The following is a 26,270-nucleotide window of genomic DNA, read 5'->3' as shown; positions in this document are numbered from 1 at the left end:
CCCCGCATGAACAAGCACCAACAGGCCTGCACAGCCCAGCGAATAGCGCACGAGGGACCGCCGGGGCCAACCTGGGCTGCTGGGGGGCCTTATTCTTTTTTCTCTCCTTCGGGGCAGCGTTGCAGTGCAGATCCGGGGGCTAGCGCTGCTACGGTGCGTGCATGCAGCAAGCTCTCGTCTCGTCGTCTTGTTTTGCCTGGGCGGGCATCTCCCTTCGGTGCCTTCACACCCTCTTTTTCGTCATGGCTGCCTGACTGCCTCCAGTTTTGCTGCCAAGCGGTGCGACGCTGCAGCTTTCTGGAGCTTCCTGCAGCTTCCTGCAGCCTGCTTTTTTTTTTTTCATTTACCCCACGTTCTTATCTGAGTCTTGGCCCGGTACTGGGGACGGCTCTGACTGGATGCCGCGCATTTCGGTTGGGAGAAGCGAATACATAATACCCATAGTGCCCAGCGCGGCTCATGAGCGAGCTCGGCCATCCTTGCCTTTCGTCCTCCTTCCTCTTACTCTACCTCATTAATCCTTGAATCGCGAGTGGTCGGAGGCCGCATTTGCAAATCGTAAGAGCACTGCCCATCCATCGCATCGTAAGAGAGATGGATGGGTCGATGGATAGGGCTCGACCCGACGTTACTCATCGTTCGTCATGCGGCGGTGAGTAGCGCAGTCGCACACTCTCTTCCTCTCACCCTCTATCCTCTACGACGATGCGTGTCGCATTAAGGCAGGCCCTTTCGGACTGGCCTAGAAGGCTGTTTCGCCAAGCTGAAACTAGAACCAAACTCTGATTTTGACTCAACCTCGAGCAAGGGAAGGGGGCCTTGGTCGACGACAATTTCTCGGACGAATGAGCCACCTACGGATGCCAAGGAGACGTTGGAGCAAAGCAGAGGTAAACCAAACGGAACCACCGCTCGCTTGAGTTGAGTGCACCCGGCAGTTCACCAACGCCGAGCGGCGGGCATGAGGGTCGAATCGAAACAGGCAGCTCCCGCTACCTTAATGGTGAATCGCCAAGGAACCTTGTGTTATTCTTGATATCGCGATTTTGCGGGTATCATTGCTACACAGTTCTAACCTAAACAAGTGCGTACTCTCACATGCCTCATTATTCCCTTTTTGAGACCAAATCGCGCGAGGGGGTTGTACGTCAAGCAGCCCAATGCCCGAGACGCACCCTCAAATCAATCATCCTCAAACAAATAGGCCAAGAGATCCTGTTTCATCCTGTCTTGCACCAACCCGAACGCCACGCCACAAACCATTCTAGCCATTCCCATCAGCAACGTCTTCAACCCGTTGCGACAACACAGAAACGAAAAGGAAACCATCATCAGATCTTTGCTCGCATGACCTTAATCGCCGCGCGCTCAGAGATCACGACGGACATTGCCGCCAGATCATGTGTGGCGGTATTCGGGGCGACCAACCTCCTCGCGAGAAGATTCCAGAACGACCTGCGACGGGTCGGTGCTGGAGCCGTAGCCGCCCAGGACGCTCATCTTGGTCACGTTGGCCTGCTGGATCTTGGTGAAGCCCTTCATGTCCCAGTAGCCCTTGAGCGCGAGGCCCGGGTGGAAGGCGATGAGGACGGCGCAGGCGAGGATCACCATGGGCCCCTCGATGATCATGAAGACGACCTCGTTGTTGGCCAGCTTGCCGTGGAAGCCGCCCTGCAGCTCGGCCAGTCGGTAGACGGACCGGACGATGATGAGGAAGACGGCGGCCACGAGCGCGCCGATGAGGCCGCGGAACATGAGCGTCGTGCGCAGGGCGCGGTAGCGGTCCTCGATGACGGGGTCCGTGGAGGCGACGGAGGCGGTGCGCCACTCACGCTGGCCCTTGCGGACGCGCCAGGTGAAGTCGCCGCAGAGGGCCGAGAAGGCGACGAGGGAGAAGACCTGGAAGCCGAGACCCGCCATCATGACGTTGACGCCGAGGTCGACTTGGTCCTTGTTGTCATCGCCGGTGGCCGTGATGCCGCCGCCGGCGCCCTGCAGGATGAGGGCGATGAAGTCAAACGTAACAAAGATCCAGGTGTACATCATGGGCTTGAGGCGGGTGTACTGCAGGGCCGGGTCGATGATGTGGATGAGGCGGGCGAGACAGAGGTACATGCTGGCGGTGATGAAGGCGGGGGCGATGGTGAGGGGCACCAGGTAGGTCAGGAAGCCCATGAAGCTGAAGATGTTGTTGTTCAGCATGATGCGGCCGATGTAGCCGACGATCTCGCCGATGAGGCCGAGCGTCATCCAGACGCCGAAGGACCAGGTGCGCGCCCGGACGGTGAAGAAGACGTTGGGCAGGATGAGGAGGCCGAAGATGACGGCGTACAGGACATTGCCGGCCAGGGTCGGGATGTAGTCCATCCAGCCCTGCGACAGGCAGCAGGTCTGCGGCGTGCAGAGCTCGGTGTCGAGGATGGTCGTGTTGCACACGGTGGTGAAGTCGGAGGCGGACACCATGGTTGCGGTGATGTGCTGACCTGTTTCAGATCAGATGCTTCGGTCTGGCTCGTTACTCGATCGGGGAAACTGAGAGTCGGTCGAAAGCTGCTTTAATGCGACGATGATCCAAGGTGGAGAGTCGACAGGTTCGATGCGATATCTATCGATCGGAGGCGAATGTTGGAATGCTCTGATGAACCAAACCAAGAATTGCCCAGAAAACCCGTGACGATGGCCACCCTTATATCAACCGACCCCCATTCCTCCAGGTCCCAACGGAGAAGAAAAGTCCTATCTCCATCTCATTTTCTGATCTCACCCGCGGGCACCGTATCGCTTCCAGCAGCATGGATTCTTTTGCGCTTTGCGAAACGTGGCCGGGTGTGTTACAAGCCCTGCCCGGAGGTGACGCAGGCAGGATTCCCTCAGCCTCTATTACTACGATCCTAGTTGCAGCAGAAGGAGAACGCTAAGCATCAGATCTCCTTTAGTGGCATTTCGTTTAATGTCCAACAGCCCGACACGATGGAATACTGACTTCGCTGACTTCTCATTGGACACAACGGCTTCCAACCCGCTTAGTCACCCAGCTGAACTGCCCCCATCGCCAAGCGCCAAGCCACCACCAGCCGCGTCCTACGAGCCAGCTAACTGCAGGCAACAGCTTAACAGCGACAAGCACCAACTGATCCTAACCCGACAATCGCTATTGACCCGCAGCCGTTATGCGAGAACCGGCATTGGGGGCTTCGGCCACCACAACAAGCTTACGTGTTTCTTTCCGTTCCAAAACTCCGAGGGTCCATTATTCAGCCGTACATGCGGTACCTATCTAGATAAGTAATGGGGGTGCGAATGCGAGAGCGACCATTGAATTGTTCAGCCCTTTTTCTCTTGGCAATTCTCCGGTTTTCACAGCATTCTGAGTCCAACACACACACACTGCAGCTGGCTCCGGCTGGGCCTCGTCATCGAGTCGCATCCGACAGGGGGAAATGGTGAACTATGCAAAGCTTATTTCCAACATCGCACAATATTATCCAACACCATTCTCGTATCTAATCAATTATGATTTCGACCAACAAACCACCAACATGCCAATGAGTCTGCACTATCGCCTGTCGTGATTCGATGTGGTGACAGTGACTTGGACGAACCTGAATGCGACATCGCATCGTTGATGGCGACTCTCGGGCATCGGGACTCGGAACTCGGGTTTGTAGTTGTCGCACTCGTTTTTGGGGTGCACTCAAATCCAACATATCGTTTCGCACATTCTCTTTCCTTCCCTTTGGCCCCTTTACTTGGCAACATTGCTATCTATTTCTGATACATGACGAGAGCTTGAAATCCCACGTAGACATCCCACGTAATAACCGTCCCTTATCATACATAGAGAATCATAGATAAAGTCGTATCTGACATACATACCTAATCTCCGACTTCCTGCCAGATGAACGGGCTCGGGATCGGCCTCGGCCTCGGCTTATTAGTTGCTTGGGCAGAGAAGAAGAGGTCCGGGTGCACAGAAATAAAGGGCTTAGTAGTAGTAAGCAAGGAACGCTGCTGCTGCCACGCGACTGGGCTGGGGGAGGGGAGGGATAGATGTATGTCAGCCGCAAACCCCCACACGCGGGCTGCGGATCTCGCTCGGAAAGCCTGGATCTCTCTTTCTCGTGTCTTGTTCTGGCTTATGTTGCCGCTACTGCAGTGTTTCTGCCGTGGACCAACTTGTCGGGTCTCATTCGAAAGAACAGTGCGTTAGGCGCTGTCGCACACCTAGGTTCTTACTGGGATACGGATGTAAGTAAGGCGGAACTGTCTATGAATACTTATTCAGGATGCATAGAGCTCACCCTCGACTGTTTGATTTGGGCAGCAGTATATAAAGCACGGAATCGATTAACATATGTGTTTGCTTCAGTCCGTTCGGAGGTGATATGAAGATAAGATCAAAGAGAAGATGAGCTTACGTGGTTGCAGCCATAAAGGAGCCCAGACCATCACCACTGGTTTGCCTTGATTATTATATACGAGACATATGGGGAGTCAAAGAGCCAAGAACCCCTTTCTTATCAGTTCCACGAGGCCGAGTCGGCATCTTGGCTATCTTGGCTCGATGCAGTCAGAATCCTAGAGGAAAGAAGCAACTCTGGTAGCTATCCACTTGAGATGACTGACAGGTTGGGGAATGTTTCAGACACGCTCATCTCTGTCTGTCCAACAGCAACAGTCTAGACCGTCTCCGAATGCGACCTCTTCCCCTCTCCCGTGAAACCGAGACCCGGTGCAATAGTGAATACTGCATAGCCAACCCACCTATGGCATAGGCCCTCAGACCCCTTCCTTCCGTTCCGGGCAACCGTTGGCTTGGCTTATAAGAGGATGGGTTACCCCAAGCTTCCTTTTCGGATCCTGTGCCAAGATGACGCTGGCCCAGGTCTTCTTTCGGCCGGAACCTCTTTTGACCCGACAAAGGGGGCGAAGTTGTCGAGTGAGTCAACATTGACAGGCAGCTCCCATGGCAACACCCAAATAGTCAGGGGGTAAGGTCCGTGGCGAGCAAAGTCCTTATGCTGCGGACTCAGCATTAAGATAAGATGCACAACGCATTGCTGTAGGTTGAGAAACCACCAACATGGATAGTTTCGAATCTTGTTTGGACAATATGGACAGGCGTGAGAGAGAGCCCAGTGATACTCCTCGTTGCACTATGGAAGCGACCCATCAGGTTATCATTGTTCCCTAAAGGGGCTCTTTTTTATTCTGTGGCATGGATATAGAGTCCATGCCGCTCTACCTAAGCCTCTCGCTTGCAGATGAAGTCGAGAAGGTGGTGGTATTCCAGACGCCGCATTTGGCGAGCGCCCGCGGGATCCCCGTTTTCTGATGGCACGACACCCGAGGGAACGAGCCCGGTCCGAGTCGCTTGCACTCCCGTGTACGCACTCGGTACTTCGGCGGTCCGCCTGGACCTGTTCGATCCCGCCGCCCCGTCCGTTGCGCTCCACTCACCATCCCGCCGAGCGGCCTCCGAGGTCCGTTCCCCTGCCTCCATAGCAACCCTTCATGAAAGTCATCGCCCCAAACGCCGTACTCCCATCTACATCGACAGTTCCGATTCGATCATGCATCATGTGCTTTCATCTCTCTCGAACGAGATTTTCCGATCACGTATCGAACTGCCACTTCTGCAGCCCGCCGCGGTGCGTGTCGGCCTTGGGCGCCGACCGCGAGGCCATCTTGACGTCGGCCGTCTTGGCGTACTCCTGGGCCAGCTTGGCGCAGACCTTCTTGTGCTGCTTGAGGTGCGCCTTCTTGCAGTCGCGCGAGCAGTACAGGACGGATTTGCACGTGATGCAGGGTTTCAGGTTCGAGGACGATCCCTCCTCGTCCGCGGCGTCGGACACTTCCTCGGCCTTGTGGCATTGGGCGCATGATGCCTTGGCGGGTGCTGGGGTGGAGGATGACGATGATGATGCCACGACGGGAGCTGGGATCCGGCTGTCAGTTTTCTTTTCAGGTTGCGGGATGAGGTTGTGGGGTAATAATCATACCCGCCAAGTTCTGTCCGGATGCTGAGCCTTCCGCCATGGTGGTGGTTTGATTGTGTTATTGATTTCGCAGTCCGTCAAAATCAATCAAGCAGGTCTGATCGATCAACCAGATATGGATTTTTGGATGCGCTTGTGATGTGACTTGAAAATTTCGGAGATCAGGGCTGAGAAATGATTGGCGCGATGTGATTCGTGGGGAAGCTCTGCCTATGCACGGACCATGTCCCCTATTTTTGGCTCCTCGGCCACTGCCGTACCATTGTGCCCCTGAATGATGGCACATTGAACACCATCCGAACTCGATAGAGTGATTGGAGAGAAAAGTCGTGGGATATATGGGAGATCATAGATGACGCCCGCTCGAAGGTTGGCTGGTTGAAAGGAAGGGGAAGGGAGAAGAGGCAACGGGGACCTTTATCATGTTCGGCATGATCTCTACCCAAAGCCCGAGCTGAGTGCAGAGGCAGTTAAACAGCAAAGCAATTGAGACTGGAATGTAATCTTGCACATGCAATCAGGGATTGCCAATTTCCCTAGTCCCAAGTGATGAGTAGGAAGAGTCAAGCCTCGATATGGCGCAGAGCTAGCTCGCAAAAGTCAAATCACACCTTCTGGCCCTTTATATAAGTGAACCACGCAGTGTGCATGGAGTTCGCTATTCTCGCTCAATCGATATGTACACCTATGTATCCAGAAACAACGACACCAATGGCTGACGCCAGAGCGTCCAGTATCGAGTATTGTGGTTTAGGCCTCCGTTTCGCCCATTCATCTAGATGTGGGAATACTTCAAATAGCTCTTGAGCCGGGTGACGAGACATCGTCTGCGGTGAATCCATCCCCAACGCTCCTATACGAGCCGCTAAAGCCTCAGATACACACGATCATCGACGAGTTCCAGGACCTACTCATCAACGAGGTCATCTGGTTCGGCCACAGTGGGTATTATGAACACCGCCAGCCGACTGACCACGGGACTTCATTGACACGGACAACTGCTGGTTCCCGAGGGTGCTAGATCTGAGATTTGCGGTGAGGATCTGGGATCCCACATCATTGCCAAGTACATTCACTGAAATGGAAAGGAGGTCAGGTATGATATGTCACAGCCCAAATTGTTCAAGGCCAGTACGGGTACCAACGGGTCCAGAACTCGAGTGTTTACCCCCTTTCCATCTATCTCCCAATAAAACAAGCACATAGTCATTTATACGAGACAAAAGGTCATTGAGGCCATTTGGGCCTCACTTCAAGGCTTGCACTGAGATGCTTACATAAAAATAACATGCTTCTCATCTTGGTCGGTACAAGACCTTGTCCTGCCCTCCGTCTAGGGCAACGTCTCCGGCTCCGGCGGTAACGACCCCCTACTCGACGACTTCATCGTGGCCAAGGGAACCAGCCTCCTGATGGTGCTCGTCGGGCACACGGGCCTCGACAAGACTCTGGCCAACGAGGCCGTGGCCGAGAAGGCGCAGCAGCCTCTGTACGCCCTCGGCGCGAGCGACCTGGGGCGCCGCCCGTTGGTGGCCGAGCCGGTCCTCAAAGAGGCGCTTGGCATGGGCGCGAACTGGGACGCAGTGCTGCTGCTGGACGAGCGCGACATGTTCCTGCAGAGGCGTTGCGCAACCTGGCGCGAGCAGAATGCTATCATTGCGGTATAATTCAGGCGAATGTTACTGATTCGCCATCGTTATCTTACCTAGCTACACCAACTCAGGTAGCTGGGGTTATATAAAAAAGTATCTTGGAGCTAGTCAGAGAAACCTGAGCTACAGGATGCTGTAATGATACGACAGAGTCATATCATGAGGACGAACTGCGCCGACGCTATCAACCACGCCTTCAAGTCTCGAATCTATCTTACACTTTGGCACCCCAACCTAAGCACAGAGACCAAGTCGGCGAGTTGGAAGCAGTGAGTGGGAAGAAGGCAATACGCTGCCAGACGAGCAGTACTAGAAGCTCGCGGCACCGCGACTGAGCTGGCGAAAAATCAAGAACATCGTCGCGAGACCTCCTTCGGATGGTCTTGTGGGACAAGGCGCCGCTCAGCCTGGAGCACATGGAGAAGGCAGTGAGCACGACGATGGAAGAGGGCACTCTGTGATCGGGCCGGGACTAATTCGTGGTGGTTCTCATCTTGGCATTTCTAGCAACGATGTTTCTTCTTCAGGAAACCAGATACTGGATGGCCAACGTATCCCGCGCGACCTTGGCAGCTATATGGGATGCGGTCGAGCCCCTTTCTGTGGAGTACGGGCAGGACAACCTGATTCCCTACTTATATATACTACACATGATGATACAACCCATTTGTGACCTGATCAACGAGAGTATTGCATGTTACAGTACCTTGCTACAACACTCAAGCCATCCGTCTGTATGCTTATTCGAACAAGAGTTGATAGTTCTTCATCCAGCCTCTCGAACGAGGGGAATAGTAATCATTTGCTGGCAACCCCGAAGCAGGCTTCCCATTTCAAGAAAAGGGGTCGGTCGTGCACTTCCTGGCATCGTCTTGTATCTTCATGTTGTCGACGACACGACGATGTTGAATCATTGACCGACGGCATCGTAAGAGGCCGAAAGCTGCTCAACCTCATTCCTTTTCCTGACGTAGCTGGTGCCCCTTCGAGGCTGTGTTGCTTGACCCGGCCTTTGAGCAGCTATGGTACACGCTCGAGTCATTTGCTCCTCCCGAAGCGGCAGGTGGGTAAGAGCCATGGCACCACGTTTTCTGTGCGGATACCAACCGCTCAGTCATTCTGAGCGGAAGGAGTGAAACGAATGATAAGGCGGACTGTCAGTGCTATCCAGAAAGGGCTGGCGGTGGGACTCTTTCCCCAGAGTCGAGTCGCAGATAAAGGAGGGCGGGCGGGAATAAAGGAGGCTGTGCGACCCGACTTAACCGAGCGCAAGCCGGTTGTTGTTTCGTTGCTTCATCGCGACACGCCCACACGGGGGCATCCTCGATCCACGCGATGCATGCACGCCACCAAAACAGCGACGAACAGAGTCATTTCCTACCACTGTATTGCGAATCGACCCATGATCTATCCACGCATGTATGTACCCAAGCGAAAGCGAACGAAAAGTCATGAAGTAATTACTCAAATCCTGTTTCATAGATTGTCACATGGGTCCGAGTACACTGGAGCAAGACGGAATAAAAAAAGGGCAACTCGTGTCGGTCGGGGCGGGCGGCCGGGCGGCAGCCAGACCACCCCCCAAACCATCCACTAAATAATCCCCCGAAGACTCAACTTGCGACGATCCAATGCGCCCCATTGCCGTAGAGTACGGACGGTTCTGCGGGCTTGTCGAGTCAGTTCACGTAAGAGAAGAGCTCTCATCCTCTCAAAGGTGAAAAGCTCTAACCGCTAACAGGGCCGCGGGAGATCTAAACAATTACCCGATGGAGGGAGTGAACAGAAAAAAAACCATCCCGAATTTGTGTGAGTGGAAATGCGGCGGCGGCGCGCGCACTGATGCCTCCCCGTTCGGCGAGTTAGGGTCCAAATCGGTTTCGTGTAGAACACTAGGGGGTTTGATTACATAACACCTAAGCCCGTTTGCCAGAGCCGTCCGTGACTGTGGCTCTGGGAGGCCAGTCGCAGATAAGATGAAAGGAGGAAAGGATGAAGGGAGGCGGCAGGAAGAAATAAGAATAAAAATAAAAATAAGACTAAGATGAGATGGGATGGGATGGGACGAGACAGGTAGCGTCGCGATCGCGTTCACCAAGGGGAGGAAAAACAACATTTCGCGTATCGTTGAAGATGGGAGATTAGATCAGCCCAGGTATGATGCTGAAGCCGGTAGAAGGGCGTTTGTTGTGGTGGTGGTATTATTAGCCCGGCTCGTTTTTTTCTCTTTCACAGTCGCGAACTACTGCAATGCAGTGCAACACCCGCCTGTGCCACCCTTCCCTGTAGGTAGGTAGTGGGAAGCTGACGGCAGCGGATGCAGCACCGGAGAGGCACATGCAATTTCACGACGAGATGTGGTTGGCAGGCACCCGAGGCGCACGCATACGTCGCAGACGCGCTCATGTACGTTTGATGTAGGCGACCGGTCGACAGGCCCAGGACTGATAATGGAGGAACAGCAGGGTCGCGATTGGACTGATAAGACGGCAGCGGCCGAGATCGTGCGGTCCATACAATCAATGTCTGATTTCAGGGTGGGCTGCCAGAGTGTATGCATGCAGTCAATCAAAGACAGAGAGGGCGAGGGGTGTCCATCTTTCTCATCTTATTACCCCGCGCTTCTGTCTCTCCCAGCATGGAGAACGCCATGTGCGCTGGGCAGGCAATTTCAGGAATTGAAATTGATGTTATTGATCTGCCTATCCCAAACCGTGTATAATTTGTTTACATTGCAACTACAACCGCTCTGGGCCAAATGACCCGGGTTAGGCTTGTCTTGAAGTTACTTAGTAGGAGGAACTCCACGTGCCCCCCGACCGGTGTCCGAGCTCCGAGAGCGAGGATAGTGGAAGGTACTGTAAGCTGAGGTCGCATGGCGAATGGAGACAGCGAGGGAGCAGGAGGAAGCATTGGCCAGGAGGAATCCAATGGCGTCCCGACGATCCCACCAACGGAAAGCCGTGCTCAGCGAACCGCCATGGTCATGGATTGCATCGCGGATCAAATCGCACTGCGAGAAACGCACCTTCTCAACAACCGGATTGCCCAGCAGGCTGGCAAGACCTTGCTCGGTGGGATGCTGAGGTGTGATTGAGCGGAAGGGGTTATCGCACGCACATGGGCAGTCCTTGGACAGGTTCCTGACTTGACTGACTGACCTTAATAAACTGGGCCCAACCTTGTTGCGTCCGAACTGGCCCAGGCGGTCCAGACGGTCCTGGGCCCCAAAGCCTATCAGTATCATCTCCAAGACAAATCGAGATGAAATGAACGGCAACCAGCAGATCGGTTCGTGGCAGTTCGAACCGACTACCTCGGAAAAATCCAAGTCGAGGCCGCACCGTGGCGCTGGTGCTGGCATGGCTCCAAGAAACTGCATCGCCATTTCTATATTCTAGCTACTGCAGTTAAGCCACAGAAGGAAGCTGAAGCGACGCGCCGGCTGCGCAGCTACGCACAAGGCTGCATATGCTACTTAGGTTAGGCAAAGACAGTAATCAGCGAACAGCTGTCTGATCACCGGGCGCATCCCAGGCGTTTGGAAGAACCGCGGCGAAGGAGTGTTTGGGGTTACCGTAGTGTAGCGAAATGAGAGAAGCCTCATCTCCGCAAATTGACAATTGACAGGGGGAGGGGTATGTGCGCTTATTGCTGTTTAAGCATTGCTGCCAATGGCCGCGACCCATGGAGGAGGAATTGAGGAATGCGCATTCAATCGACCCCCAATGCCAGGTGGAAAGGATAGACGACGAACTGCTGTTTGTTGACGTCAAAAGCGATTGCATGCGCAATCCCGCCGACGAACCGGAAAGAAACCAGTTGGCTGCACGATGCGAACAAACAATAGCTTGTTGGTTGAGGTTGAGATACAGTAGGCAAGAAATAATCATATGCAAGATGCCGGAGCGGGATGGCAATGGCACGCTGCAGATCGCCTGACCTTCGGATTGGAATGCTCCCTTGCGTCGGCCTGCCCTTTCTCTCTCTCTCTCTCGTATGGCCTGGGCTGTTGTGTGGTTGCTCATGTCTTTTCCAGGCCGCTTGTTTCGTAAGCAGCTCCTGTGCGATCACGGGATACATGGAAAAATTAAACATAGATGTTGCACCTTCATTACCTAGTCCATGCCGTTTGATGCCCATCAGTCGACGCGCGGGGAAAACCTGCATGAACGGGAGAGACAAGACCCCTTTCTGCCGATGGTGGAAACGTGATTTTCAGCCCGTTTCGATTACTTTTTTGCATCATCGCCGTGTGTCGTTGGGTGGAAAAAGGACCCCCAGGTCAATGCTGACATAACAGCAGAGAATATGTATTCTATACGAAGCAGGACCTTCTGGGCAGGGCCAGCGCCGATCACCATGTCGCTGGTAATAAGCCGAAAGGCACCGACGACTCGTGTTTAGCTGTGGACTCACCTTGGCACTGGCCAATTGTTGAACAGCAGGAACGTTCAGGTGCAAAAATAGCGAAGCGCTTGCGGACTGATATGACGATGATGACGATGACGGAAGACCCAACGGCCAAAAGGGAAGAAAAGACCCCGAAGACAGTATGAACCATTCTGTCACCAATGACACGGAATCCGCTCGCACCATCGGACGACAGGTGGCTTGCCGCTGGTGTTTTGACTAGATGGCCTAAACAGCATGGCTGCATTGTCGTTGTCGGATGTGATTAGCCAGTATCCACAGAAAAGACTCATTTCGGCCAAAGTGATGGATAACTTCGGAAGACAATTATGTCGGAGTTCCAAGAGGGTCGCCGTCCTCAAAGCTGTTATGCTAGCATTTGCAGTGCGTACACAGTGTGGTGTCGAGGAGCTGCGTACGGTCGGGATGGGGAGACAGGCCTAGCAAGGATTCTCACTGAAGAATTATGAGATCTGAGAGCTTATCCCTTGTCAAGCTGCAGCACCCTGCATGGTCCGTTTTCATCTGCGTCTAGAAGTGAGACCTGGAGCTGGGCGTCGCATGGATGCCGTGCTTGCGTGGAGGGCATGGTGCGGGCGAGTAGCCATGTCCCGAACTCTTACGAACAAACAAGTCATGGAAAACCCTCACGTCATCGCTACCAAGGACGGCCAGTGTGGGCGTGAAGATGGCGGCGTTGGGGAAGCTGGAAAAAGACAATAAGGGGTGGCAGAAGCAACCCGGCAAGTAGCGATAGAACGTGGTAACGTGGGGACCCGCCCCCGACTCAGGGGTAGGCTGGTAGAGGGAGGGCAGATGGCCGACGAGGATCCCGTCTTGGGGAAAGCGTCAGGAACATCAACGCTATTGGCCCGCGGAAGCCAATGCCGACCCGCTGTGATGGACGATGCATGCTGGGACCTTGCATCTCTGCCACATGCCTTTTTTGATCGGCCATGGGCCATGACTGCTGCTGAGGTTTTGTCAGCTGCTTCCATGTCAATGTGATTTGGTTACCGTAGTATTCGCAACGTCTGGAAGATGAGCACCTACGACTCAACAGCGCCCTGGTGAGTTGGGCGCGTTGTTGAGCAGAACCGTTTGTATGCAACGGCCACTCACTATTCCGATGATTAAATCCGACAAGACCAAAACCGACAGGGCACCTGTTTGCTTCTCTGGGCGCAAAGGATAAGGAGGGAGCCGAAAACGCCACGGAAATTGAGAACCTGCATATCTGAGACACAGACAGCGTCGGCCACAGCTCCAGGAGAGATCTTGCAGGATTCGCCTGCAAGTCCTCGACCAACCAGGAAATGGGCTGAAACAAGCCAGGAAAAGAAAGAAAAAGAAAAAAAACCATTGACGTCGTTTTGCGACAGCCCGGCAAGTTGCGCATCCAGGTACGGGCTTAGGTAGGGAGTCTTTCTTTTTCTTTTCTTTTTCGACGAGGGGTCCTCCGTAGCACCCGTTTGTTCCCACGCTCATCAAACATCAAACGTGGGGAGAGAAACGGTTGGTTGGCTTAAACCACAACTTCCTTTGCGGCTTGATCCGGGTCGGCCTGGAGCGTTGCCTATCTCTTGTCTCGGGCGCAGGCAAGCCCAAGCAATTAGGTAGCAACTGTACTTCATTCATGTTAGGAGCCGCATCGTGCTACTTACGTACCAAGCCATCGGTGGTATCCAGCCTCGTATTGCCGTCAGCCAATCGTCTCATCCAAAGGGCAGGTATGAGAAGTCGCATCGCAAGACTGTACGACCTGGCGGTTGGGTGAGAGGTTATGCAAAGACAACGGAGAAAATGGTTCGACAGCCAAGCCAAGCCTAGCAATCCACTCCCGGGCAGTACACCATAAAAGTTAGTGGCCAGTGTGCAATAGTGCGAGCTGTTGAAGCCACGATCGTCGTCTCCCAAGTGCCGGGGACCAGATGGGCCTATGAAGTTGGGGAGATTGCCCCAGCGGACACCGATTCCCAAGAAGTGGCGGCGGAGAGTTGGTGGAGGATATCGTCAGTAGATCCACCAAGCCAATCCACGGCCGCGGGACCAGCGACCTGGCTTGCAATCGTACAATCACAGATGGAGGGTCGGGTCGTCAGCATGCTAAGGTGTACTATCGGTTTTCTGTCACTCCATCCGTTTCTAAAATAGGCGGGAGGTAAAGGTAAAAGGATCTGCATATGCAGGTGTCAGACAAGACGGGCTGCCGGTGCTGGATGAAGAATTGAGTTGAGCAGAAAGCGAAACATTACAGAGAGAGGGAAACCTGTCAGCCTTGGGCGGTTTTAGTGGGAAGCAACGGCGAGACGGCCGCTAGCCAGCCAGGCACCAGGCAAGGGCCAACCCACCGAATCGTTGGAGCACGCCGGAGAGGAAGGATCAATCGATTGATCAATTGATCGTTGGAACCCTCAGAATCAAAACGCAATAATCCAAACTACTCCGATGCCTACGCAATCGTTGATACCTACATTGACATTGATGCTTGCTTTTATCCTACAGGAAGGGTCCTCATGATAAGATGAGTTGAGATGAGATGGTTACCTAGACGTATCAGCTGGACTGATTTTTGTGCACAGCTGCGCCGTCGATGCGATGCATGCATAGTAGATCGTTTGAAGCAAGAAGGAATACTCTGCATCCAGTGCTGTCACCAATCGCAAGGACTTATCGCTCACCCCGTCAATTGCCCAAATCATGCAAGTCTTAGCTGAGAAAGACATGCGTATAAGAAGCAAACCTACGAACAAAAGGAAAGAAGATTGGAAGCAAAGGGGAATAGGGGACGGGGCGTTTGTTATGTCACTCTCGCGCAACCCTTTCCTTCCCAACGCTCACCCCACGTCTCATCCCAAGACGGCACTTCAGATTAGGTGTAGGTACATGCATGTAGTTTTGACATCATGTAATTTGACGAATCAGGTGAATGGACAGTTTCCAGTCGGCGTACGACCACGTCTAATCGTGCCATGCCACTCTGCGGAAATATTCGTCATCGGACAATGAATGAGACCATGACCGGCCATCGACCATCGTATCACCGACGTCCGGTACAGCTGGTGGTGGGAGCATGGCCACGCGGAATAACGATCATGCAGTCCAAGTCGCAGCCGATGGGGTTTATCGTTTAAATAGTGCATCTTGCAGTGGGATCGCCGCAGCAATGGACGGAGGGGAGGACGGGAGGGACAGCAGCAGCAGCAGTAGCAATGGCTGCGACAGTGTTCTCTACTGTGTGCTTGACTCCCCTAGCGGCCTGCCTAGCTCCCCCTCCACGCTCCCGGTCAGGATGTTACCATCACTTCGGGCACGCCCCCGTCACCCCCCTGGTCTGGTACCTGGCGAAAAGAAGAAAACCTCACTCGCAGTCGCCCAAGCCCAACATTGAAGCATCCTTGCACCCAGTCACCAGTCGGCCGGCCCCAGTCCCTAGTCAATTTCCACCGCTCAGGTTATCCATTTTGGGTTGAATCTCGCTGTCACCTCCATTGATTGGAAGTCCACACCTGCGAGGTCCAGTTAGCCAGTCCAATGGCCCACGATTGATTGACTGACTGGCGTGCGTCGAACCGAGTCTAATGTCTACCAGACTTTTTGCTCCTGCTCTGCCCTCGCCTCTTTCCTCTCGTTGTCCGTCCTGCAGGCGATACCTATCACCTCCCCGTTCTGTTCGTTCCCTACTCCATTTTCTTCTTGGAAGTCCTCACCACAGTCGTTCATTCATTCATTCAGCTCTGGCCGCCCTAGCACCACCTCGACCAACCAGCCCTCTCCCATCCAACCCGCGGGGAGAAAGAGAAAAATAGGCACCTTGACAGCGACACAGCGATCAACCACAACAGAAACACGGGCCTTTTTTTGGTTACAGAGCAATTTCCGACACATCATTAAACACCGTATCACGGCTACTTTCTCTGGCATCCAAGCCGACTCAAATCACAACATTGGGTCATTTTCCATTCCAGCAATCCGTACCTGGCTTCCCCTGAAGAAATCGCAGTCTCAGCTGCCGCCCGCCTAATCTGCAGGTACCATTGGACACTGCACGACGTTGCACAACGCACCTGCAATTCCAGGACGACAGCAACCGGCGACCAAGAAAAACGACGACAATTGCGAAGAAAAGGACGAGCAGATCAGGCTTCGATTTTTCGATTTGCGACGAGTGCAAGAGATATCAGATCTTGGTGTTTCACGCGCAAGTTCCAAGAGGCACCGTCGAATCTTTTTTTTCCCGCCCACGTTGGGACGAAAAACCTCCGTACATCAAACTAGCAGCAGAAACCCTTTGCTGGGCCGTGTGATCGTCAACCTCACCCGTCGCCCAACTTCATGCTTTATTTTGTGACAAACAACTAGAAGCTTAGCAAGTGAAACAGCTTCGTTACAGCCGGCAGGCCAGTCTAGAGGTAAGCTACCCAATTGTTTTCTTTCCTGTCAATTGACTGGCAGATTTATACCCTGTCGGCCCCCTCGTGAGGTTGCACCGACAAGTTGGAGTGTTCCTCCCGACCATGGATACTGGTTGCGAGGTGTCAGTCGGCTTCATTTGCCGATGCACCAGTCCGCCCGGGAAGTCTGACATTTGAAACTTGAGAGTCTATACTGAGCGTGCAATTCTTTAATATAGCCATTCCGCTTATTCCGTTCTGCCCCAAGGGCCACTGTGCCTTCACCCCGGGCTCTTTCGAAATACTGGGCAACTGCTGCATCTACAGTTTTATTTTTTCGCCTTCACTTCTTTGATGGAATCCTCAACACAGTGTCTGTAGCTCCTTGAATCGAGCGGTTTCTCGCCAGTCATTCTCGCGTCGGACATTGGCAGCACGCGACTACACACAACCAGCCCTCGGCACACCCAAAATCCACCATCAGCAAGATGAACAGGTTTAGAACCAAGAAGAAGGCGAAGGAGGAGGCGGCCGCGGCCCGGCCTTCGCAGGACTCGGAGTCGCCAGGATTCAGATTCAGGAAGGGAAAGAAGCCGCAGGAGGAACCAAAGCCCGAGATCGACATTTCATCAGCACTCCCGTCTTCAGATGACTTCCGCACCAGCTTGCTGATGACAGGCCTTTCCGCTCGATTTTCCATGCTCCGGGAACAGGATGACCCCAGCACCAAGATCGGAAAGGCGCTCGATGACAGTGTGCTATTTCCCAAGCGGCAGTCAAGGATGCAGGACCTCGGGCCAGCTGGCGCTCTCTCAGCTCTTGGAGGCTTGTCAGACATAGCAGAAGTCGAGTCAATCCGGGCACCTTTCGCTCGCAACGACCCATACGCATCAGACAACGATTCAACGCATGGCAGCATCATGACGAGGGCAAAGCCGACGGAGGGCAACAATCTATTCGGTGGAAGGCAAAAGGTCTACAAGATCGCCGCCGGAGGCGGTGGCATGAATGGTAGAGTTCTGTACGACGACGACGTTGCTCTATCGGCATTTCAGAAATGGAAGCGAGATGAACAAAAGCGCAAGTCGTTAGAAGGCGCCACCGACGATGGCGATGAAGGCTCCCAGAGGCCTTCCATGGAGGAGCCATATCCGCGCTCCGAATCACCATTCTCGACCTCCTACAACCGGAAGCGGGAAACCAACTCGACCCAGTCCTCCATACCTTCCATGGCGCGCAACTCCACAGCCGCCACATCTATAACATCACAACAGCCCACGCCATCCATGAAGGACGGGCAAGGAGGTTCTACTGCTCCGACTTCTGCGAGTTCGACACCAGTTTTGGAACGAAGCTTCACGCGAGGGCGCCGCCTCTACGAAACAGGCCTCAATCACGAGCTTCAGGAGCAGCAAGCTTCGGCCCTGTCCAGAATAGATACACTAAACCGACAGCGCAACTTGGGAGCACGAACTCCTGATCTCGCACAAGCCTCGCCATCCCCAACAGCTACTGGCTTCCCAGATCGTCTATTCGGAGACCGCAGGATTCTGTCCAAGGCTAGTGCCCCACAGCTGCGGTCAATGAGCCCAACGTCGAGATCTGGGTCTGGGACACCGGATCTGGGGATTCGAGGCCCTGGTAGTAGTGATAGCCGGAACGGAAGTCTTGCTGGAGCCCCGCCTCTGAGCCCCCAATCAGCGAAAGCGAAGAAATTGCCGCGCTGCCCATCGGGCCCAACGATCGTGGCAAGGCAACTGCCCTGGGAGTTTTCCAGAAGCCAGCACAGCCGTACGATGAGTCTCGCTTCGCTGAACGGCAACTACAGCTCCAGCAAGGCCGCGACACACCGACCCAGCGGTTCCGAACCGAGTCCAATGCCTCCCGTGGATCTGCATTCACACCACAGCCTCTCGAGACCAAGACAACCCCAACGCTGGTGGAAGAGCCTAGTGCTTCCACGTTCTTTGATGACTCGGATGCCTCTCCAGTCAGCGGTCCCAAGTTGCATATTGAGCGCCCCGTCGACAATGTGCATCCTGCTTTTCGGCACGGCGCATTGCCCACGCCACTTTCCCTTGGCGGCAAATCAGATGGCGAACCATCTCCAACAACGGAGCCGGCGTCTCTGTCACCTCAGCCTCAGCTCACACCAGCTGACTCTCCGACCCTTGGCCCTGGTGCCATAGCGGGGCTCAGCGGCATGGTTCGCCAGCATCTCCGAGCCGACAGTGGTGGCTCTTCCATCTATGGCATTACGTCCGCCACCGAAGAAAACGACAGGCACTACGTCGACGAAGTCAACGACTACCGGGATCTCGTGAACAACACTTCGTCTTGGAACCCTCAGCATGACAGCACCGCTCCAGCATCAAATGCCGACGCAGATAAGCTGGCGCCACCAGCCCAAGGCAAGCCTAACGCTAATAGGGAGTCTCGGGGTGCGGATGACTTTGCACGGGAACTCGCTGACGGCGCCCGCCGCGTCCGCGAAAAGCTCACTTCGTATGTGGAATTGGACAATGGCTCGACTACTAGCCTAGCCCTCCAAGATAACAGGGAGCCATCGAACGCCCAACAGCCCAAAGCGGCCCCATTCGGTTTGTTGAGGAACAAATCCAGCCTCAACAAGATGGCGGGAGTCGGTGCTCCTACCTCACCGCCCTCGATGAGGGAAGATGCGGCCAGGGAGGCAATGGCCGACGCGTCTGGAGGAAACGAGTCTGAAGGCAATGGCGAACAGCATGCCGGAATCCGCGCGTTCCGTCAGGCTCGCCGGGAGCTCCAGAGAGTAAAGGAAGCTGAAATGCAACAACGCCGCCAGCCACCACAAGGAAGCCTGCCTGAGCCCCTGCGGGGCGTGCAACACCCACCAACCAGTGGAACCCTACACAACGTTCGCCTAGTCGAGATCGGAAACCCCCCTGCCCCTGTCCCAGCGAAGGCCGAGCGAGGACTCCATCAACATCAGCGTCTCTCGTTCCGGGTCTAGAGGCACAGTGCCCTTGGAGCACGACAGAAGCGGCTCCGACTCGAGCCGCGAGCGTCCCGGAAGCCGACCGAGTCGGTCGAGGAACGGCTCTTCGCCGCCAGGCCGCTTACTGGAGTCGAACGAAGACACTCGCCAGCCAATGCGCTCCCCTGGTCTGCCTGGAACGAACATCCGACGCTCGCCACACATGCCTCCGCAAGCCTTCCCTGGAAGCTCGTCTGCGAGGACGCAGCAAGGTCTACGGGTTCGGCCTGTCCAAGACTCGGAGCTGGGCAACCCCTCGCCCATTTCGCCCATACCCTCATCGTTTGCTGGTCTGCCCGCATCCCCGCGCGCCTTCAAAACACCCAACCCTGGTCTTAACTCGGATGGAACCGAGGTCCCTGGGCTCAACGACAACATGAAGCGCACAGTCAAGAAGCGCGAGATCTCGGAGCCGAAATTCGTCATGTCCACCTCTCGCGTACCCACCGTATCACTGCCCGCCGAGGCTTCTGCCAACCGGGACCGCTGCAACAGCCGTTCGAGGTCCAACAGCAAGTCGGAGAACTCTGCGCCACCTCTGCCTCCGATCAACCCCAGACGGAGACAGGACGGGTCAGGGTCAAAGACTAGGACCATCTTTGGTTCCCTGGTAGGCCGCAAGAGCGATGAGCACAGTACGAGCGCTCCGTCTAGTCGACCTTCCAGCTCGGCGAATACCGCCGACGACGACGTCGCGGACAAGCCTGTCACCCGTCAGCTCCGCAAGATGGCCTCGGACGCACAAGGCATGCAGCTCAACCGTCCGATGGGGGCACCGAACAGCAACGGCCAGTTTGCCAGCATGGGCCCTCCGGCTTCGCGGATGGTGGTCACGCAGAACGCCAAGGACCGAGAACGTACCAGCGCAGTACTGCCTGGCGGCATGATCTGATGCAGCCTTGGCCATCTTCCTTCGAAAAGTAATGATGAATGACCCCCTTCTCTACCCGGCATTGGGTAACGCATACTTCATCTGTTTATACCTTAGTGTCTTTTTTTTCTCTGGCTTCTCTTTTCTTCAATTGTAGTTTCTTTGTATCATGCTCTAGGGAGTTTCGACGCTTGTTCGGGCTGGTCTCGGAGTTCAAGTGTTGGGGCTGAAAATTTATGTACGTGAGGGGATGGAGGGCGAACAGGCTTGACGAATGCACAACAACATTGGAAACGGCGGGGTTTCACCAATCTTGTCTTTCTTTTTCTACTCTTATGATCAGGGGCATACTGGCCGAGGAGACACCACTGCATATTTGTGGGCGCAAGAAATCTGGTTTGGGGGAAGCAAGCCTGTCCTGTTTGGCAGGCAAAGACTGAATGAACGAACGAGGCAGAGGGCCTGGGCCCTCACGGGTTCTCATCGGATGTACGAGAGGCAGTACGTGTGTGTATGTGGGTGGAGGTGAAGGGATCTGGGTCTGTCCAGGCCTTGCATATTTCACCCTGATGTATCAAAAGTTTTCAGAGCACATCAACTGAGAAAATAGTGTCGATGTCATATATACACATTATGGCACCAAACCAGATATGATCCGCATGCTTCGCTGTATTCCAATATGTGACGTGACCGACCCGAGACTTTCATTCAATCAAGCCTTTGCGATGTCGAGGACCATGTGGATGCCCTCTTCATCGCCACCACCACCACCACCACTCTCGCCTTCACCCGTGGCAGACGACGACGGCGGCGGCGCCACCACCAGACGTAACCCGACTTTCTCGTAAAACGCGACGACGCCGGCGTTGTCGGGCGCGATGCCGATCCAGGCGCCCCGGCCGTAGTCGGCGCCGCTCGCGCGCACGCTCCGGACGTAGGCGTCGACGAGGCGGCGGCCCCAGCCGCGGCGCTGGTAGGCGGGGAGCAGGTCGATGTGCATGGTGGCGCGCCAGCCCTGCGACGGCAGCGGCAGACCTTGGTGGGTATCGTCGTCGCCGCCGTCCAGCTGCAGCAGCTTGCGGGGGTCGTAGGCCAGCCGCACCAGGGCCGCGGGGTTGGGCTTCTTGGAGGAGAGGGGCGGTGCCGGAGGGGGTGAGGGTGGTGTCGTTGGGGATCCAGAAGGGTTCGTCTTCGTAGCCGGGGGAGGTAGGGGAGGTGGATGAGGGAAGGGAGGGAGGCGGGGGGACGGTGGGGGGAGAGGATGGTGGTGATGTAGGAGGGGTACCGGTCGGCGAAGGCGAAGACGTCGGGGCAGCCGATGCAGTAGCCTACTACTTTGCCGCCGCCGCCGCCGCCCGAGGAACCCACAGCGCCCGAAAGAGAGGAAGGGTCATCTTGGGCGTTGTCCTCGTCGTCGTCTACCAGCATGTGGCATGTCGCGGGGGACAGGTGCGTGTACTGGTGCGTCCAGATGTAGGGGGGGCTAGTTTGGCGGCTACGGGGGTGGTGGAGAGGGATGGGGGAGGGTGGCGCGGCACTTTTGGGGTGTTAGCTATCCTTCTTCTTCGTCTTTTATCACTTCCCCCTTTCCCTATGTCCTTTCTCGAGACTTGGGGGCGGGAAGAGGTTCTCGTGAGGTGAAAGTTGCCGGGCTTCTGGGGAGAGCTGTCGGGCGGCGGTGCGGGGTGGGCTAGGAGCTGGGCACTGGAAGCTGGTCGAGTTGACTTACAATGTGAGCGCAGGCCTCGAAGTCCGACTCTTGGTAGGGCCTGATGAAGACCATTGTGGCTCGATTATGCCGTCGCTGGGCTAGGGTACTCAAATCCAGGTGACAGTAATGACCAGAGTATTGGCTTTGAGATGACGAAGGGCGACCAGATGTTCATTCAGTTCAATTCATCTGACATAAATCCCACCCCTCCATTGGGGGCTGAAAATCAGGGGTGGCATTGATGATGAAGAACAGCTTAACCCCACCTACCATATTGAGCGAGCGGACAGAGTCTCTTTTCCCATGCGCCATCTTACACCAGGATCGCGTCTAACTTCATCACAGTCATTGGACGGCAGGTTTCTTTTATCTGATCGATTCTCACTGTGCAGCGCTACTCTCCCGGAATTTGATAACACCTAGTCCACGATAATGCTACGCCTCCTCCGACCCCTCCGACGATGGGATCTCCGAAGCCCAATTTCCGCGCTCTTTGCGTATGCTTTCAGCAGACACGATGATTGAATCGGCATCAAACATGTTTTCAATTCTAACTATTCGGGTATTAGTTAGATAACACTTAAAACAACATCCGCATGATCTTACGCCAGTGATCAGTCAAGAATGGAATAAACAGTGACGCGATGCGAGGGGGTAATAAGCGATGCAGTAACAGGTCCATTAGCCATAGGAAAGAAAGCAACATATTAATGACAGGGTTCTATCCAGTGGGTGCATCGTCGTACCGCGACGACCCTGGTCCCCGTCCTCTATTTGCAACACTGGCATATCTCCCTAAAGCCCTCCCTGGGCGGGTTTACCAATATCTTGCGCTTCGCCGGAGCAGGGGCGCTCCCGCTAATGCAGCACTGCTTCGCGAGGGGGGTGGGTGAAGCTTGCTCATTCGTTACTCGTGCCGTCTTTGCCACACATTCCGCCGAAGCTCCGCCACTGAATTGACGAGGCAGAATTTGGGTGGTCTGTCAGCAAGATGCCTCAAGCTAGTCTCCTCTCCGATCAAGCACCTGGCTTCCTTCACTGTGGTCTCTCTCTCTATCCCCGTTGATCAGACGACGTCGGGTGCAGATGCCAAGATCCGTTTTTTCGTCAGTTAATGTGCTTGATCGTCTCTATTACCTTGATGGCTGATCCGTTATCTGTTGCCGGCTTAGCCGCCGGTCTGGTATCCCTGGGAATACAGGTCACCGGGGGCCTGGTGTCCTATCTCGATGCGATCCGCAATCGCGAGGAAGATCTGGCATTAGCGACACAGTACGCGGGCAGCATACAAGCTGCAATCCACCACATCAGCACATCGCCATCATGTGCACAAGCAAGTGAGACTGCCAGTGCCAGTATCATGGCCTCCATCGACGCGTGCGAAGCCCAACTGAAGGCTCTCGGAGCTTTTGTTGGCAGGTTGTCATCTTCTCAAGTGCGTAGTTCTACGCTGCGACACAAGATGCGGACCGGCTCAAAGAAGCTTCTATATGCGTTCTATCGTCCAGGTATCAAGGAACTCGAAGATAGGCTGGCAAGAGCGGAGTGCACCCTACAAGGGGCTATGCAAGCCCTTGGGCTGTTAGTCAACGTTTGATATGTGTGACCGACGTACCACTGACAAATGGCAGGGATGTACAATATTCAATGAACGAGACATTGACAGCCGTTAGAGCAGACGCTGGGCATACCAGGGCGAGTGTGCAAAGCGTGGCCTCGGAACTGCTTCTCGTTCAATCAGAGTCCACATTGGCCAATGCCCACCTACGCGAGATAGGAGCATCCTTGCCCGCGGTTGCGAGAGATGCTGCAAAGCTGGGGCCCCTGATCATGGACCAGGTCGATGTTCTGGGACTTCGCTTGGATGAGCAGCAAAAAGCGATAAGTAGCGGCTTCATGAAGCATATGCAAATGAGTACTGAGAACTCTTTTGAGGTTATGCGAAGATTTGACGGGATGGAGGCTTTGCTCCGAGGCCTCGAGGAGTATTTCCACCCTACGCAGGATCCGAGGGCAAGTCTCTGGAACCCATTGCTACCAAATGCAAGGGCTAACTGATCGGCGGCCAGAACGTCGGGACATCAACCAACATGGTTGCCGCGCGTCTGATGTCGAAACCCAGCGTCCTTCGAACACTCGCCGACGAGGCAAAGTCTCGGAAGAAGGAAGCTCGAACCGAAGCGCCTCTCCCTATCGATCCAAGGGCTTCGGCAAACGCCACGGAACAGCCGCACGGGACACCGAGCGGATGCTATTGTAGGCGGCCGCGAAGAGTCCGTCAACGAAAGCAAAGCCAGTGGGGTCCTCTTGTGGCCTTCGACGAGATCGAAACCTTGGAATTGCATCGACCCGATTGCGAACTCTCGCTCTTCGCCTCAGGGGCCCGTAACCGGAAACTGGGTCTTGCATATACCGGAATGAGAGCGGTTGCATCATGGGCTATTGCCTGCACCTTCTCGGCTGCCTCGGGAGCCGGTGGCCACAGCATAGAGCCCAACTTTACATACTATCCCACCGTGGATAGGCGAAAGTCGCCGGCCTTTCGGGCCATGAGATTGATGTACCATTGTGTACGGTATTACTCTCACTACAAGCGGGGCGAAATACAGCAACGGTTTTTCATCGACATGTGTACGCGGCGGATCTCACAGTTGTTCAGGGATCGAAAAGCAAATCCTCTGGATGTTGATTCTCAGAATAACTCTTTGATCTCTGCATTCGCGTCCTTGGTGAGTTCCCCAATCTGAACCCCAGCTGCTTTCGAACGGGCTAAAACCAGGCACAAGGACATCTGCATGTATCTTCGGGGTTCTGCTACCAATTCCCCTGTCGTTGGCCTTCTCAGCATGCTACTTGTGTATGGAGCGCCAGCTGTGTCTTGCAACATTAATGGACAGTAGGTAACTCGCCACGTGGTCTGGTTAACAGATATACTCACTCTCCAATAGCACGCCACTCTCAAAGCTGCTTGACAGATTGACGCAATGCCAAACTTATTGCAGCGAAGCAGCGAGCCAATTTGTTGTGAGAGCTTCGAACGTAATCCTGGAGAAAGCACCCGAAATCGTTCCACCTTCTGATAGGAATCTGGAGCCACCGGAAGCTCAGAGGGATCGACCCTATTGGTTGAATTGGATCGATCATCGCCTACGAAGGTTTCCATATCTCCTGGACATATTGACTTCAAATCACGATATAGCAGAGGGTAAGTCGTCTGACACCAAGTGATGATTTCACGCTGATAAATCACCAAGCCTCCGGATGTGGTCCTCTCAGCCTTGCTGTTCTTGCCCAGGATGAACCGAGAGCCAAGACGATCCTCGAGGCATCACCTTCTGCCATAGACGAAAACAACATTCTCGGGCTAACACCTCTACGTCTTGCGCTCGATAATCCTGCTCTCCTCCGTTTATTAGTATCGAGCGCAACGCGAGCGCACCTGAATAACCTCTCCTTCCATGGAGGAAGTCTGCTCTCCTGTGCCATGGAGATTTGCTCAAGAAAATGCCACGAAAACCCAGCCGATACAAGCTCGAACAACGACCGACGACCGGTTGACAGTGTCATTACCCTGCTTGAAGACGACCGAACCGCCCTGCAATATGATATTCTGCAACACGGCAGGCATACCCCGAATGAATACTGCAGACATGGCTTCGAAGAGTTCGCCAAACAACTCAAAACCCGTCGAGAGAGGTTGAAGCAGATAGCGACACCGCACTTGACCGAGAATCAGTGGCTTGATCTAGGGCTGGACCCCACCGCCGTTCTGGACTCTCATGCTCAGGGAGTCGCGAATGAGCTCCATGCCAAAGGGATAATCCATTCTTTTGAGCCTTATGGGGTATCGCGTGACCTGTCGTATCGTTCGTCAGTTTACCACCACATAGTGGGCTCCGAGGAAGCGGATATATTCTATGGGATTGGATTTCGAGATGTGTCTGTCCGTGACAGCAACGGGAACACGCCTCTCGCTCTTGCTACGACCGCCAGTGCTCCATTTGGGCTGATAGACCAATATCTGGATTGGCTTGTCGACCACGGTTCGGACCTCCGTGCCCCGTTGGTAAGACCCCCGACGCTCACCAGCCAAAATAAGATTCACTCAAAATTAGTCGCGGATACTACGAGCGCTCATCTCGTCGCCCATTATATGCGCGAGGGCATCCGACTGTCAAGATACGGCCATCTGCGTTGTGCTTCGAACGTGTTGG

The 26,270-nt window shown here is 54.6% G+C and overlaps 8 protein-coding genes across 8 annotated transcripts; 4 read left to right on the top strand and 4 right to left on the bottom strand.

Moving 5' to 3' along the window:
• Positions 1-1,398: 1,398 nt before the first annotated feature.
• PG997_014232 (Sphingoid long-chain base transporter RSB1) lies at positions 1,399-2,463 on the bottom strand (the record flags this gene model as incomplete). The annotated part of the gene is made up of 1 exon (XM_066818546.1): positions 1,399-2,463. The coding sequence occupies one exon, from the start codon at positions 2,461-2,463 to the stop codon at positions 1,399-1,401; it is 1,065 nt and encodes a 354-aa protein (XP_066660734.1).
• Positions 2,464-5,615: 3,152 nt separating this feature from the next.
• Positions 5,616-6,039, bottom strand: PG997_014231 (uncharacterized protein; the record flags this gene model as incomplete). Its single annotated transcript, XM_066818545.1, has 2 exons — positions 5,616-5,938; positions 6,003-6,039. 2 exons carry the CDS (start codon positions 6,037-6,039, stop codon positions 5,616-5,618), a joined length of 360 nt encoding a protein of 119 aa, XP_066660733.1.
• Positions 6,040-6,710: 671 nt separating this feature from the next.
• On the top strand, positions 6,711-8,324 carry PG997_014230 (ATPAse AAA+ type core protein; the record flags this gene model as incomplete). Its single annotated transcript, XM_066818544.1, has 5 exons — positions 6,711-6,747; positions 6,800-6,921; positions 7,337-7,660; positions 7,802-7,920; positions 7,988-8,324. 5 exons carry the CDS (start codon positions 6,711-6,713, stop codon positions 8,322-8,324), a joined length of 939 nt encoding a protein of 312 aa, XP_066660732.1.
• A 2,112-nt stretch (positions 8,325-10,436) lies between these two features.
• PG997_014229 (uncharacterized protein) lies at positions 10,437-11,015 on the bottom strand (the record flags this gene model as incomplete). The annotated part of the gene is made up of 1 exon (XM_066818543.1): positions 10,437-11,015. One exon carries the CDS (start codon positions 11,013-11,015, stop codon positions 10,437-10,439), a length of 579 nt encoding a protein of 192 aa, XP_066660731.1.
• Positions 11,016-16,946: 5,931 nt separating this feature from the next.
• Positions 16,947-20,366, top strand: PG997_014228 (uncharacterized protein; the record flags this gene model as incomplete). Its single annotated transcript, XM_066818542.1, has 3 exons — positions 16,947-18,037; positions 18,160-19,249; positions 19,365-20,366. 3 exons carry the CDS (start codon positions 16,947-16,949, stop codon positions 20,364-20,366), a joined length of 3,183 nt encoding a protein of 1,060 aa, XP_066660730.1.
• Positions 20,367-21,057: 691 nt separating this feature from the next.
• PG997_014227 (Acyl-CoA N-acyltransferase) lies at positions 21,058-22,128 on the bottom strand (the record flags this gene model as incomplete). Its single annotated transcript, XM_066818541.1, has 3 exons — positions 21,058-21,465; positions 21,651-21,803; positions 22,075-22,128. 3 exons carry the CDS (start codon positions 22,126-22,128, stop codon positions 21,058-21,060), a joined length of 615 nt encoding a protein of 204 aa, XP_066660729.1.
• A 1,069-nt stretch (positions 22,129-23,197) lies between these two features.
• On the top strand, positions 23,198-24,114 carry PG997_014226 (uncharacterized protein; the record flags this gene model as incomplete). Its single annotated transcript, XM_066818540.1, has 2 exons — positions 23,198-23,637; positions 23,688-24,114. The coding sequence occupies 2 exons, from the start codon at positions 23,198-23,200 to the stop codon at positions 24,112-24,114; spliced, it is 867 nt and encodes a 288-aa protein (XP_066660728.1).
• A 32-nt stretch (positions 24,115-24,146) lies between these two features.
• On the top strand, positions 24,147-26,154 carry PG997_014225 (uncharacterized protein; the record flags this gene model as incomplete). The annotated part of the gene is made up of 3 exons (XM_066818539.1): positions 24,147-24,785; positions 25,256-26,122; positions 26,146-26,154. The coding sequence occupies 3 exons, from the start codon at positions 24,147-24,149 to the stop codon at positions 26,152-26,154; spliced, it is 1,515 nt and encodes a 504-aa protein (XP_066660727.1).
• Positions 26,155-26,270: the final 116 nt, after the last annotated feature.

This window comes from Apiospora hydei (assembly GCF_038363865.1).
Source record: "Apiospora hydei strain CBS 114990 chromosome Unknown utg000010l_segment0_segment0, whole genome shotgun sequence".
In the NCBI taxonomy this organism is placed as follows: domain Eukaryota; kingdom Fungi; phylum Ascomycota; class Sordariomycetes; order Amphisphaeriales; family Apiosporaceae; genus Apiospora; species Apiospora hydei.
The sequence above is the reverse complement of the archived record's forward strand: the minus strand, read 5'-3'. Positions and strand labels throughout refer to the sequence as shown.